This window comes from Acanthisitta chloris, unplaced genomic scaffold, assembly GCF_000695815.1.
Source record: "Acanthisitta chloris isolate BGI_N310 unplaced genomic scaffold, ASM69581v1 scaffold17097, whole genome shotgun sequence".
In the NCBI taxonomy this organism is placed as follows: domain Eukaryota; kingdom Metazoa; phylum Chordata; class Aves; order Passeriformes; family Acanthisittidae; genus Acanthisitta; species Acanthisitta chloris.
The window spans coordinates 1456-12918 of record NW_008681114.1 but is presented as its reverse complement, the minus strand read 5'-3'; the positions used below and the strand labels follow the sequence as shown (position 1 = coordinate 12918).

Sequence of the window (11463 nt, the reverse complement as noted above, 5' to 3'; positions counted from 1 at the left end):
TCTCCTCTGAAAAGCTCAATTATTACTTTAATATGCATATTATATGCCATTATCAAAGTAGTACTGCAGATGGAGGGAATTGAAATGCCTAGCTTATAACTTCCTGCAATTCTGCACACTTGTTTGTGCTGTAATATGCTGGGTTTATGTTCTTTGTATGGGAGCCTTGCTTAGCTCCTTTGAGAGCATGAACTGTAAATGAGATTGTTGTTACACACGTTCACAACTTCTGCAGTAAAAATGAAGTGAGGGTTGTCTAGTAGCTGTACCTGTGGGCTGGTGCCAAGGAGAACAGTGTTCTTGGTTCTTTTCTGCAGCCTGACTTAAATATTAATGTTGCCTAAATGTTTTTAGAAAAGCAATTTGATGTGTGTTCCACTCTTCTGAGTGTAACCATGGCCTGTGGCCAAATGTCAAGCAACTGAGGAGTTATAACTGCAGCTGAAATGTGTAGGAGCTGCTGCTGTAACGCCTCAAGAGCAGGTCCTAATTTGTAGCAAGCTGAGCATCTAAGTTTTAATGGACATTTCTGAAGAGATTAATTTGTTTGTTTTACAAATGAGGAGTCATCCCCGCAGGGAAGAAATTGAGAAGGTGAAGGAACCTGTTTTAAGGCAGCTGCATAGTCACAGCATACAGTCATGGGAAGGTGGGAAGGCTCTGGTTTATAATTACTGCTGGTTTATTCAGTGTTTTGTTGGGACTAGAAGGAAAAAATATCCAACTCTTTCCTGCAGAATTAATGAAATGTTTCTTGAGATGAAGTTCAGCCTTTTAAAAATTAGGTTCAGCTCTTCTTCCTTGTTCTTTTGTTCTCTCCCTCCACCCCAACATGTCAGTCTAAATAATTGACTTTCTGTAAGTTGCTGTAAAAAGCAATTTTCTAATTGTAAGGGGTTAAAACCAACTCAAGGCCCAGCAGTAGGTAATTAAGGCAGCTGGATGTGTGTGATAGGTGATTGGGGATGGTAACTGCCCACAGAATGTTGTGTTGGAAACCCACAAATTGTAATAGTCCCTTTTAAAACCAAATTCTCCTCATGTTAAACTTCAGAACAGACCAGGGAAGTTCAACTCCAGCTTCAGACTTCCTTGTTCTTGAGTAGAATTGCTAACACACCCTGATGGCTCAGGTAGAACAGATGCTGACTGTTACAGGATCTTTAATTGCTTCTCTGTATTGAATAATTGAGCCTCACTGTCCAGGGAGTTTAGTTACCATGAGCAGTGGAGATGCAGAGGGTCTGGTTACTCCGTGCAGGAACGATGAGGTCTGCACTGGCCTGAAATCCAGCATGTGTTTGCTTCTGAGCTAGGGAGAGTTTTCTTATCTGCAAGCTGAGAAAGGATTGGTAAAATACAATCAGCTGAACATGCTTATTCCATCTTCTCATCCAGCTGGCTACAGTCCAGGGAGCAGAAGTGGCAGTACATAATTAATTGCTGCTCCTCTGGGTTTCTCCAAGTCTGAGAATTTCTAGAGGAGAAGGGGGTGAAGTTAGTTGGGTTTTATCAACTTCCAGGGTTTTTCCCTCAGCAGTAGCAGCAGCCCCTTGGGAAACTGAAGTTGTCCCTGCTGTGCTGGTGTGGGAGGAGGGCAATGGTTGCTGTACAGTCTTTTTTTCACTAAAGTACTGTTTTTCTTTCTTTTCACATGTTGATTTCTTGGACCAGTTATTACAGTAAGTATTACTTTTACTGATCTATGGAAGCATGAATAATGTCTGAAATGAAGTGTTCTGGAAATAAGAAGCTCTTTAGCCTGAGCTAAAGGCACTTTAGCTTTTGTCAGTGTAAGATCCTGTAGATTAACCTCCTTAACCAACAGTGGCATATCCACAAACACTTTGTGACAAGGGACAGGGATCTGTCCGTGCTGCAGCAATGCTCAGCTTTCCAAAGGGAATGCCCCATTGCCTGGGTACACTGAGTGAGAGGCAGTTAGCTTATACCATGGTGTCCCTTGGAGTAATCTGTCTTCTGAATTTGATATTTCCTTTTTACATGCTGAGTGTTTTACTGGCTTGTGCTTTTGTCTCTACTCCCCTGAGGGAGGATAAGGTTACCTTTGGAAGTCCTTTGCTGCTCACAGTAATAATGAGAAATGGAAAGTTTTTTGCTTACTTGGCAGAACTGTCCTTGTCCCTTCCCTTTCCAGTGTCAAAAGCTCTCAACATATCAGTTTGATATTGATATTAATTTGAAGAATTGCATCAAAATATGTACTCAGTGCTAGATCAATAATCTCTTTGAAAAAAACCAGTTTCTGCCTGGTTAACTTATGTTACCCCTTCTAAACTCTAAATAGAGTGACAGATATTGTCCTTTAAAGGAAAAGCTATTTATAAACTCCAAATGTTTCACTGAAACAATGGAACTTATGTTTTTTCAGGGAACAGCTTGTGGTTTATTTGATCATATGTAGTTAGTGATCAATTTTGCTAAAAGCAATGATGTGTTTACAAATGGTTCTGAAATTCCCCAAGTCTGACCCCAACCAAATCATAATTCTTTGAGTTGACTCTCCTAATGCTTATCTAGCTAATAAGAAGACAAGTTCTATATCCCAAGAGTAACAAGAAGCTTTATTTTGATGACAGAATGAATATATGAAGGATGACTTCCTGATCAAAATTGAAACCTGGCATAAATCAGATCTTGGAACACAAGAGAATGTAAGTACTTGTGTCATGTATTTTATTCATCTCTTTAATGTCACAGTGCTGCTTTCTAGGCTAGATTAGAGAATTGCTCTGTGGAACTATCTATACTGGATTTGAAATGCTTATCTCACCAGCAAGGCAGAGACTCCCTCCTGTTGGCTTCTCACGTATGCTGAATAAAATTGTCCCCAAAACACTTGTTCTATGTGAGCACCTTTGCTTCTTCTGAAGATCTTGCATTGTGTGTTTACCATAGTGTCCTCTCTGTACATGGAAGGGGAGCACTGGGTGTTTGCATCTCCATCTGGCTTTTTACGGTGTTGGAATGGGAATGTTCTGTAGTTGAACCCATTGCATGAGTGTTGTGCTCTCACTGCAGGTCCACAAACTGGAGCCCGAGATATGGAAGAGTGTAGAAGCTGTTTATATAGACATTGCTGATCGGAGTCAAGTACTTCCCAAGGTATGGTAGGTGGGTAAGAGCTCCCTAGTGTGGGAGGCCTTGTGCTAAAAGAGGGAAAATGTCCAAACTGTGTTCCCAGGGATGGTCACAGGTAGCAGGACAAGTGAGAGGATAGATAGAGGAGCAAAGGCACTTGTTAAGAGTGTTCAAGCAAGCTAGAGGAAGAGCTCTGTTAAAGGCTGTGTCAACACTGGCTGTAAAATATGTTGCCTTCTTACAGTGCATGTAGCAGTCTAGTTCTGCAGCACTGCAGCTGAGTACAGTGCTTGGACAGCAGGAAATGACACTGCCCTTTCTGTGAAGGATCTCTTAAACTGCCTCCTCTGGAAACTGACCCTTGGCTTCTCAAGTGTATCTTGAAATCATGCAGCTAACATTTTGTTCTAAGAATCACTGCAGTTACTGGAAGAAACTAAGGAATGTTCCTATATTGTAATGGAAAAAAAATCCAGCTATAATAAAATGGACTGTTTGGTTTTCCTGACTTCCAGGCAGCATTTGATACCATTCAAATATGGATTACCTACCTGTTCTCAAACTTGGTCTTAAGTATTAAACCAGAACTAGTACTTCATTTAGCTTTTTTTCCCCCCAATGAAGGTGAATTGGTAGAACATGAGTATCTGATTCTCTAAGTTAGGCAGGTACTCAGCTCTATACTGCTCTGGATTAAATGCTGTCAGAGTGCAAGGAGAATTCACCTGCATTCACTCCTGAAGAAGGTGCTACCAGTTGATCACTTTTGGTACTAAACTGATGCTTATTTGAGTTTTTTTCATTGGAGTTAAAATGGGAATAGGAGGAGAGTGCACACCTCAGTCTTAATCCAAAATGCAGGAGGGGGAATGCTGAAAACTTATTTCCAGTGCAATAAGGACCATAACTGATGCCTCTTTCTTTTTGGTGGTACTGTGAGTTAGACTGTACTTGTCTTCTAGTGTGCAGCATGTGAGCGTCACACTGATAGAATGCTGGGAACAGACACATACCACAGATACAGAGAGTGAAGCTGTTTTCTGCAGCAGCAATGCTTAGCTCTCAAAGAACTGGTGGTTACAGGAAGCATATCCCAAGGGTTTACAGATCTTCTGATAGCCTCACCCCAAAGGAGTACTTGCACAGGTTTAGGACACAGCACAAGTGGGAGAAATATGTCTCCTTAAGAGTGCCTGACCTAATGTTGAAATCTGAAAGCAGTAGCTCTTGAGAAGGCAGGTAGGGCTTAGTCTTTGCCCACCAGAAACATAAATCCTTTGTGAGAGTGAGCAGCTGGGTAAGAGTAGGATAAGTTGTGTTTAATCCTGTGTGTCTGTCCAATAGGATTACAAGGCAGAAGAAGATCCAGCAAAATTTAAATCTGTCAAGACTGGACGTGGACCTCTGGGGCCCAACTGGAAGGTATGTGTGAAGCATGAGTTCAGGAACTCATCAGCTTGCATGACTGAAGTACAGATATTGGGGCTTGGAGCCAAAGTTACATCTGTAAAACACTGAAATCACTTCTGTAGAAGGAAACATGGAACTCAGCTGTGGATCTGTTCTGAAGCTAAAGGAGATGGAAGAGTTTGGTACAAATAGATCGAACGAGTTCCAAGAAATTGCCAGAGCTGACTGGGGTTCAGCCCAAGGGTTCACCCAGGAGAATTCAAGGATGAAATAGCTGAATAATGAGCAGCAGTGTTTAACCTTTCACTGAAATCCTTGGAATCTGAAGACTCTGCAAGTGCAAATATGATACAAGTATTTAAAAGGGACCCTAAATGGGATCTGGGGGGAGCTATGGGTGTGCAAGTCTGATCTCTGGCAGGCAAACTTGGCAGAAGCTGAGGTTGATATGATTCACTTGGGAAGAGTGGATATGGCTCCTGTAAAAGGAAGTAGGAAACCTTATGGAGTTTTCTCTAAGGCTTGATAATTATGTGGATGACTCAGATGATACAATCTGTTTCCAAAATGTTTTAGATAGGGACTTTGTTAAGACACTTTTAAGGAAACAAAATAGCCATGGCATAACAGTGAAGATGCTGAAGGACATAAATTTAATGAGGGGAAAAAAATGGACAACATTTTCAGTTTGCAAGACAGAGGAAGGAATGGTCCATTCTCAAAATGGATGGAAGGCCACCTGAGGAGGAAACTAGGGTCTATTTTCATTATGCTCCTCTATATCCTGGCAAAGGGTTGGGCGAAGATGTGTCAATAAAAGGTAAGCGAGGTGTAAGGATGCAAGAAGATTGTGAGGAATTGTGGAAAGACTTGATAGTTATGACTGAAGGAGCTGCTTTCCTGGAGACGTGTGACCTGAGTCCTGGTGTGAATGTCCTTGTGTCTTTGCAGAAGGACCTGGGGAAACAGTCAGAATGTCCATACATGTGTGCTTACAAGCTGGTAACAGTCAAGTTCAAGTGGTGGGGCCTGCAAAATAAAGTTGAGAACTTTATACAGAAGGTAAGTTTGCTCTTGGATGAAGAGAGACCTGGAGATGAAGCATGTTTCCTCTTCCACTTGCTGCAGTGCCTCAGCAGCTTCTAAGTGTGTCCTGGAGATACTAACTTGTAGCCCAGTCATGTAACCTCGGGCAATACAGTCAAAGCCACAGCCTGAAATACTGCAGTCAGTTAAAGTTGGATTCAATTTGCTGCTAATCAAGGGCAGAGCTGGCTGATTGTTCTGTGAATTGGCTATTGAACTGTTTTCACTCTAATGTATGAAGGTAAATAGGCTGGTTTGCCTTGTTTAGTAGATCAGCCTGAGAACTGCAGCCACTTGCTAGTTGATTTGTGAATGATGTGATGATGCACTTATACTAGAATTATATTGCTTAGGGGCAAGTTGTTTTTGTGGGGAGATAGCTAGAGCTTCAGCTATTTGATCCTGATCAGCTGAGGATCTTTCTGGCAAGTCCTAGAGCTCTAGTCATGTTTTCCTCTCCAAGTCTGTGGCTCGAAAAACCTGTGTTAAAAAACAAGCAGATGGTAGGAAACTTCATTAACTTAAAGCATGAGTAATTGGTATCCTGAAAAGAGCTTTTCTTTGGCAGAGTTCGTAACCCATGATCTGCAGCAGGATGCAGACCTGGGAATCAGGTGTGATTTTCCAGGCAATGCTATGTTCATAAAATGCTTTCAGATCACAGAGGCTTTTCAGTGGTTAATATTGATAAACCACATTGCTGCTTCTGCCAAAGCAATGTGGTGATATGATCTAGAGAGCTCCAAGAGGGAGTGTCCATGCTGCTGCAGGATTTCAAATACCTGTAACAAAAGCTCTGAACAAAGCAGTGTCTTGAATATCTTTCTTTTTATGAGTGTCTTTTCAGGTACAGGTTTGCTTCAAAGCCTTCAAGCTGCTTTTGATGAGAGCAGGTTATCAGATTTAAAACCATAATTGGTAAAACTGAAGTGTCCTTCCTTAATGAGGACTTTCCAAGAGGCATTGTGTACCCCTGCCTAATGTAATGATTTTGTCTAGCTTATCTGCTATAAAATGGAAATAAATTGCTCCAAACCTGAAGTAGATTATGCACATTAGTTACCTTTGCTGAAAGGTTTTCAGCTGTGAAAAACAAGTTCAGGCATTTTTTTAGGCCACTACAAAAGAAAAAAAAAAGCAAGATAAGTGCATGTCAGCCCTTTACACTTTCTAACTTCCAATTTTTAACAAGATAAGGGTTATTTAAAAAGTACCTGTTTCTCCTTCTTTTCTGCCCCTTCAGGTCAACTCTCGTGCTCTAAGTAAATGCACTTTATTCAGTCAGAACAATACTGTCAAATCATAGGAAATTACTGATTCTTTCAATGCACTGTGCAGGCTGCTGTCTAGGGTTGGAGATAAAAGCATTTCTCTGGGGATCCAAGGCCCTAGATTAGATATTCTGTCTAAAAGAATAAAAATTAGCTATCTCCAGTTTCCTATTGTGGCAGCTATTCAGAAAGGTGGGCGAGGGAGCTGGTTCTTCAGCGTACACATCTCTGGAAGTTGTTACAATCCTCTTAGATCCATGGTAATTGCCCTGTGAGTAAGCTCGTTTGTGTTTTATTCCTCCTTTTTGCAGCAGGAAAAGCGACTCTTCACAAACTTCCATCGGCAGCTCTTTTGCTGGCTGGATAAGTGGGTTGATCTGACTATGGAGGACATTCGTAGGATGGAGGAGGAGACCAAGAGACAGCTGGATGAGGTCAGTGGAAAAGCAGGGCAGGTGTGGGTTGTGTGAGAAACTGCTTCCATCCAGTACAGCGGAGAGGAAAGACTGCAGCATTGTCAGAGCATAGTGGGTATTGTCCTGCTGCTATTTAGGTCATGCTGTGTGGTTTGAATGGCTGGCCATGACTCCATCCTGCTGGCATTGCCTTCTCATCATTATGGACTTCTCCTTCTGTTTGTTGTTGAGTCAGTAAATGTATTGAACCACAGGTAATGAGGGGCTGAGTGGCAATGATTCATTTACTGCTCAAATATCTTCTGTTCACTCTAACCCAAAGCTGAATGGTCGATTTTTATCCTCCTTAGTTGCCAAGAAAACAGTTGAACAAAAGGTTTTTTAGTACTAAGTACTATAAGCAGGTAGTGAGGGTATGTACTGGGATTTTTACTCTGAGAAACATTAGTTTGGTAGTAATGAATGTAACAGGATTCTTAGTTCAAGTTTGGTAATGGGTACCTTGTTCCATGATTTGTGTGCTGCACTGTGCCCTTCTCTCCCTCAGGATATTTCCTTATAGTTTCATGCACACTCTGCCCTTTGGATCCTGGTTCCAGATCCTTGTCTGACCTGCAGCTTAACCAGAAATGTTGCCTTGCATGTGCCTTTCCCAAGCACTGTTTTGGGATGCTCAGATATAATCAGTGCCTTAGACACAGGAGGTAGCTTAATGTGTTCCATGCTGATAAATTTTGAGATAACACGTGAGAATCAGCACTTAAATTCTGTTTCCTCTTTCAGATGAGAGAAAAAGATCCAGTGAAAGGAATGTCAGCTGCAGATGACTAATATGACTCCTTCCTTGTGCACTGTAGGTATCGAGAGAGTTTGACAAAGCTCTGTATTGCTCTACTTAGTTAAAAAGAAAACATTTGTGTAAGAAATGATCCTGTTCATAGCTTCTGACAGGCAAATCTGTGGTATTGACTGTTTTTATAGTGAACCTGTTTCCCTGGCAGGTCGATGAGTGAGTTTACTGTCTCATTTCAGAAGTATTCTAAAGGAATGTCTGAGTGAAAAGTGTAAGAAAAATGTGTTAGAACATTTTGTAGATTTTACTGCTATTCTTATGTCTGTAATGGATGTGTTACTTTCCATGACTTACAGAGAAACTTTTGTGTCTCAAAAAAGAAAGTTGGACCTGCATATATTTAGAAAAAGATTGGAAATGGAACATTCCAAGCGTGTTTGCAAGGAATGTGTTTCTTGCATTGCTTGCTAACAGTATTCACTAATGGGCCAAGGCCTGGAACAACACCTCACATTGTAGGAGAAGCAGCAATAACAATTTTAAAAGCTTTTGACTTGATTTCTTTCTGTTCTGTTAATTGTGTCATCAGTTTTGGGGGTTGGTTGTGAGGAATTTTTCATAGTGTACAAAAATATGACATAGTAATAGAGAAGTAAGAAGGCAAGGAGAAAGAAAAGACTTCAATTATGTGAAGTCCAGGTTACCACCCACAATTAGTCTAAGGCAGTAGAACTCCATCCTATTTATCCTTGGAAGGAATGGGGTGGGGCAGAACCACAGCCTCATGTTTACCTCTGCTTGTCCTGTCACCTGCTGGTGTTTGGTGGTAGATGAGGAGCAGAAGCTGAGGGAGAGTCTGAAGGGATGTCTTCTGATAGATACATCTGAGATTTGTAATGCAGCCTAAACCTTTTCTTCTCTTCATTCCCATTTGCTCCGGGTCGGCTCTGCAGTGTAACCATGCAGTGCTGCATTGTCTGCCTGGTGACAGTGTGACTCACATTTGCTCTCTGCAGGTTGTCTGACACTTCTCTTGGCACGCTGCTCTTCCATGCTGGTTCTAAACTGTTTCCTCATTGCCTCTTTGTTTCAGTTTGCAAGACAGTCGTCAGGAAGGCCCAGGGAATCCACACTCTCGACTGATGGACCATCTCTGGATCAAGCCTTTCTATATCCAACCGGCAGGCGATTTTAAACCTCCCATAGCTAATTCTAGATGCCCCTTAATATTGTGAGCAAATAGACCGTCTGGTACTAAGCACTCCAACGTTAGCACGTGTGTTCCAAGGGGGAACCTCCTGGGAGACGTGTGACTTAGAGATCGCTGTATTTACGACTCCTCGCTCCTCTTTTTTTCATTGTGTTCAGACCAATTTCCATGTGGCCCCGTTTGATTTCCAAGTGACATTTTTAGCTAAAATAGTCTTGTGATGTGGTGACTTAGATTTTTTTTTTTCTTTTTCTTTTTTTTTTTTTTTAATTATTTTTTTTCCAAGTGGGATAAACTGCCACCTTTGTTTCTGCCTAGCCCTTTACCCTCCTTTGAATGTCTGTTTGGAGAGGGAAACTGTCAAGTGTTTCAGAGTGCAAAACTAGTGCACAAAATGCTCTGCTCTGACCCTTGCTCCCAGGAGGAGATATTTAATGGCAGGTAATCTGAATACATAATCAGCAGTAGCCAGAGAGAGTTCTTGGTCTGTGATGAATATGTGGCATCTGCAGGGCTTTAATTTGTTCAGACTGTCCAGAAGCTGCAATCAGCATCCCCATGCTGAGGCCTTCACACACCTGCTGGGTTTCAATTCAGGGCTCCATGGTCCCTTTGGTCCATGGAGCTCTCTTGTCCTTCAGCTGTGTTTGTGTGTCAAGTCTTACAAAACCATTATGGAAAGTTGCTTGATATATTTTGCAATTTCCTGGTTCTTTATTTACTAAGACTTCCCCTAACTTGCGAAGCTAAAATAATAATGTGATTCTTCCTGGACAAATTGGGATGTTGCAAAGACTGGTGTACATGTAAAGTCTTGGTGTCTGGTTATATCCAGGTACTTGGGTTGGTGGTTCTGCTCAGCAATAATGTTCTTCCCATTGAAAGACTGACTAAAAGATCTCCTTTCGTGCTATAAAACTTATAAAGACCTGCAGTTGTTTTCTAGGATATCTATCACAAAGGGTATTGTTAGTGTGAAGAGCTCTCCTTGTTTCATGAACTCAGATACTTGCTGTAACTATCCTTATGTTGATATCAGCTTTAGACAATCAAGTAAGCAGAACAGAATCAAAGAAATGCTGCTTTCTTAAATACATATGAGGGAAAGAATTCTACTTCTCTGCTTATGCCTAAGGCCCAATGTTTGATATTTTTTTTCCTCTTTTTTTGTTCCCTACTAGTAATCACTGTATTTTCCACTTCTGTATTTGGCAGCACTAAGATCAAATCCTGAATGCCAAACAGTCGTGGGTGTATCACCACTTCTGAGGAGTCTTTTTAGCATCCTATAAGACACTGACTCCTCCAGCCCTTGATGCTCCTGTGAGCAGGAGAGCCTGAAATGATCCAGTGCCATGCTGAACAAGTGTGTGCTGGGATCAGAGCTGTTTCAGTGCGAGGGAAGGTGGGAATGCTCTGGAGGCAGAGGATGGTTTTGGTTTCTGGGGAGGGGGCAGTTTATCCCTTTATTTTTAGTTTGTTATTTTGCCTTACTCATGTCTAAGTGCAATAAGCTCTGAATTGTACCAGTAACTCTGGCAGGCTCTTCTCAGTGACCTCAGACGGTTCTGTGGGGTTGGGGTGGGGTGTGAGGGGTTTTTAGCAATCTCACCTGGCAGAAGTAAAACAAAATTTATTGTAAAATAGGTAAAGAAAATACATTTTAATCTGTGAGGCTATTTGGGACCAGGATGTTTCATGGCATGTTCTGTAGCTGTTCCAGAAGTATTCTAGGAGTGTAGGCCCCAGTTAGAGTTCTTTCGGTTTGGAGTATTTTTAACTGAGAATTTATGCACTGACTTCTGTTCGTGTTTGTTGGTTATGTTTGAGGGATTCTTACACTTGAGGGCAATCTGAGAATACACAGCACACTTGTTCTTTCAGTTTGTGTTATCCAAGAGGCTTTCCATCTGATGACACTAATCGCTGTGGAAGCAGATTGTAACATTCCACCATGCAATCCGTTTTTGATCCTCTGATTTCAGAGTAAGAGCTTTTACACAAAGCTTTCCTGATTAGTGGAAAAACTTGGGGGGGGTGAAGAGGGGGGGAAGTGGGGAAACTGCAGGAACTCCAGCCTGAATACTCCCCTGCTCCATGCCCCTGGTTTTCTTTCCTTCCAATTTGATCCAAAGTGAAAGCATCCCTCAGCCTTGGGATAGACAAATCCTGTAA

The 11463-nt window shown here is 41.7% G+C and overlaps 1 protein-coding gene across 1 annotated transcript in view; it reads left to right on the top strand.

Annotated features, from left to right (window-relative positions):
- PITPNA (phosphatidylinositol transfer protein, alpha) overlaps positions 1–8116 on the top strand; it is a gene marked incomplete at its 5' end in the record, with an annotated part of 16621 nt that extends 8505 nt beyond the window's left edge. The window contains 7 exons of the mRNA XM_009077986.1: positions 1675–1682; positions 2601–2675; positions 3043–3126; positions 4447–4524; positions 5464–5574; positions 7181–7303; positions 8069–8116. Coding sequence (XP_009076234.1) covers positions 1675–1682; positions 2601–2675; positions 3043–3126; positions 4447–4524; positions 5464–5574; positions 7181–7303; positions 8069–8116 — 527 coding nt within the window. The remainder of the gene's footprint in view (positions 1–1674; positions 1683–2600; positions 2676–3042; positions 3127–4446; positions 4525–5463; positions 5575–7180; positions 7304–8068) is intronic.
- Between the last annotated feature and the right edge of the window lie 3347 nt (positions 8117–11463).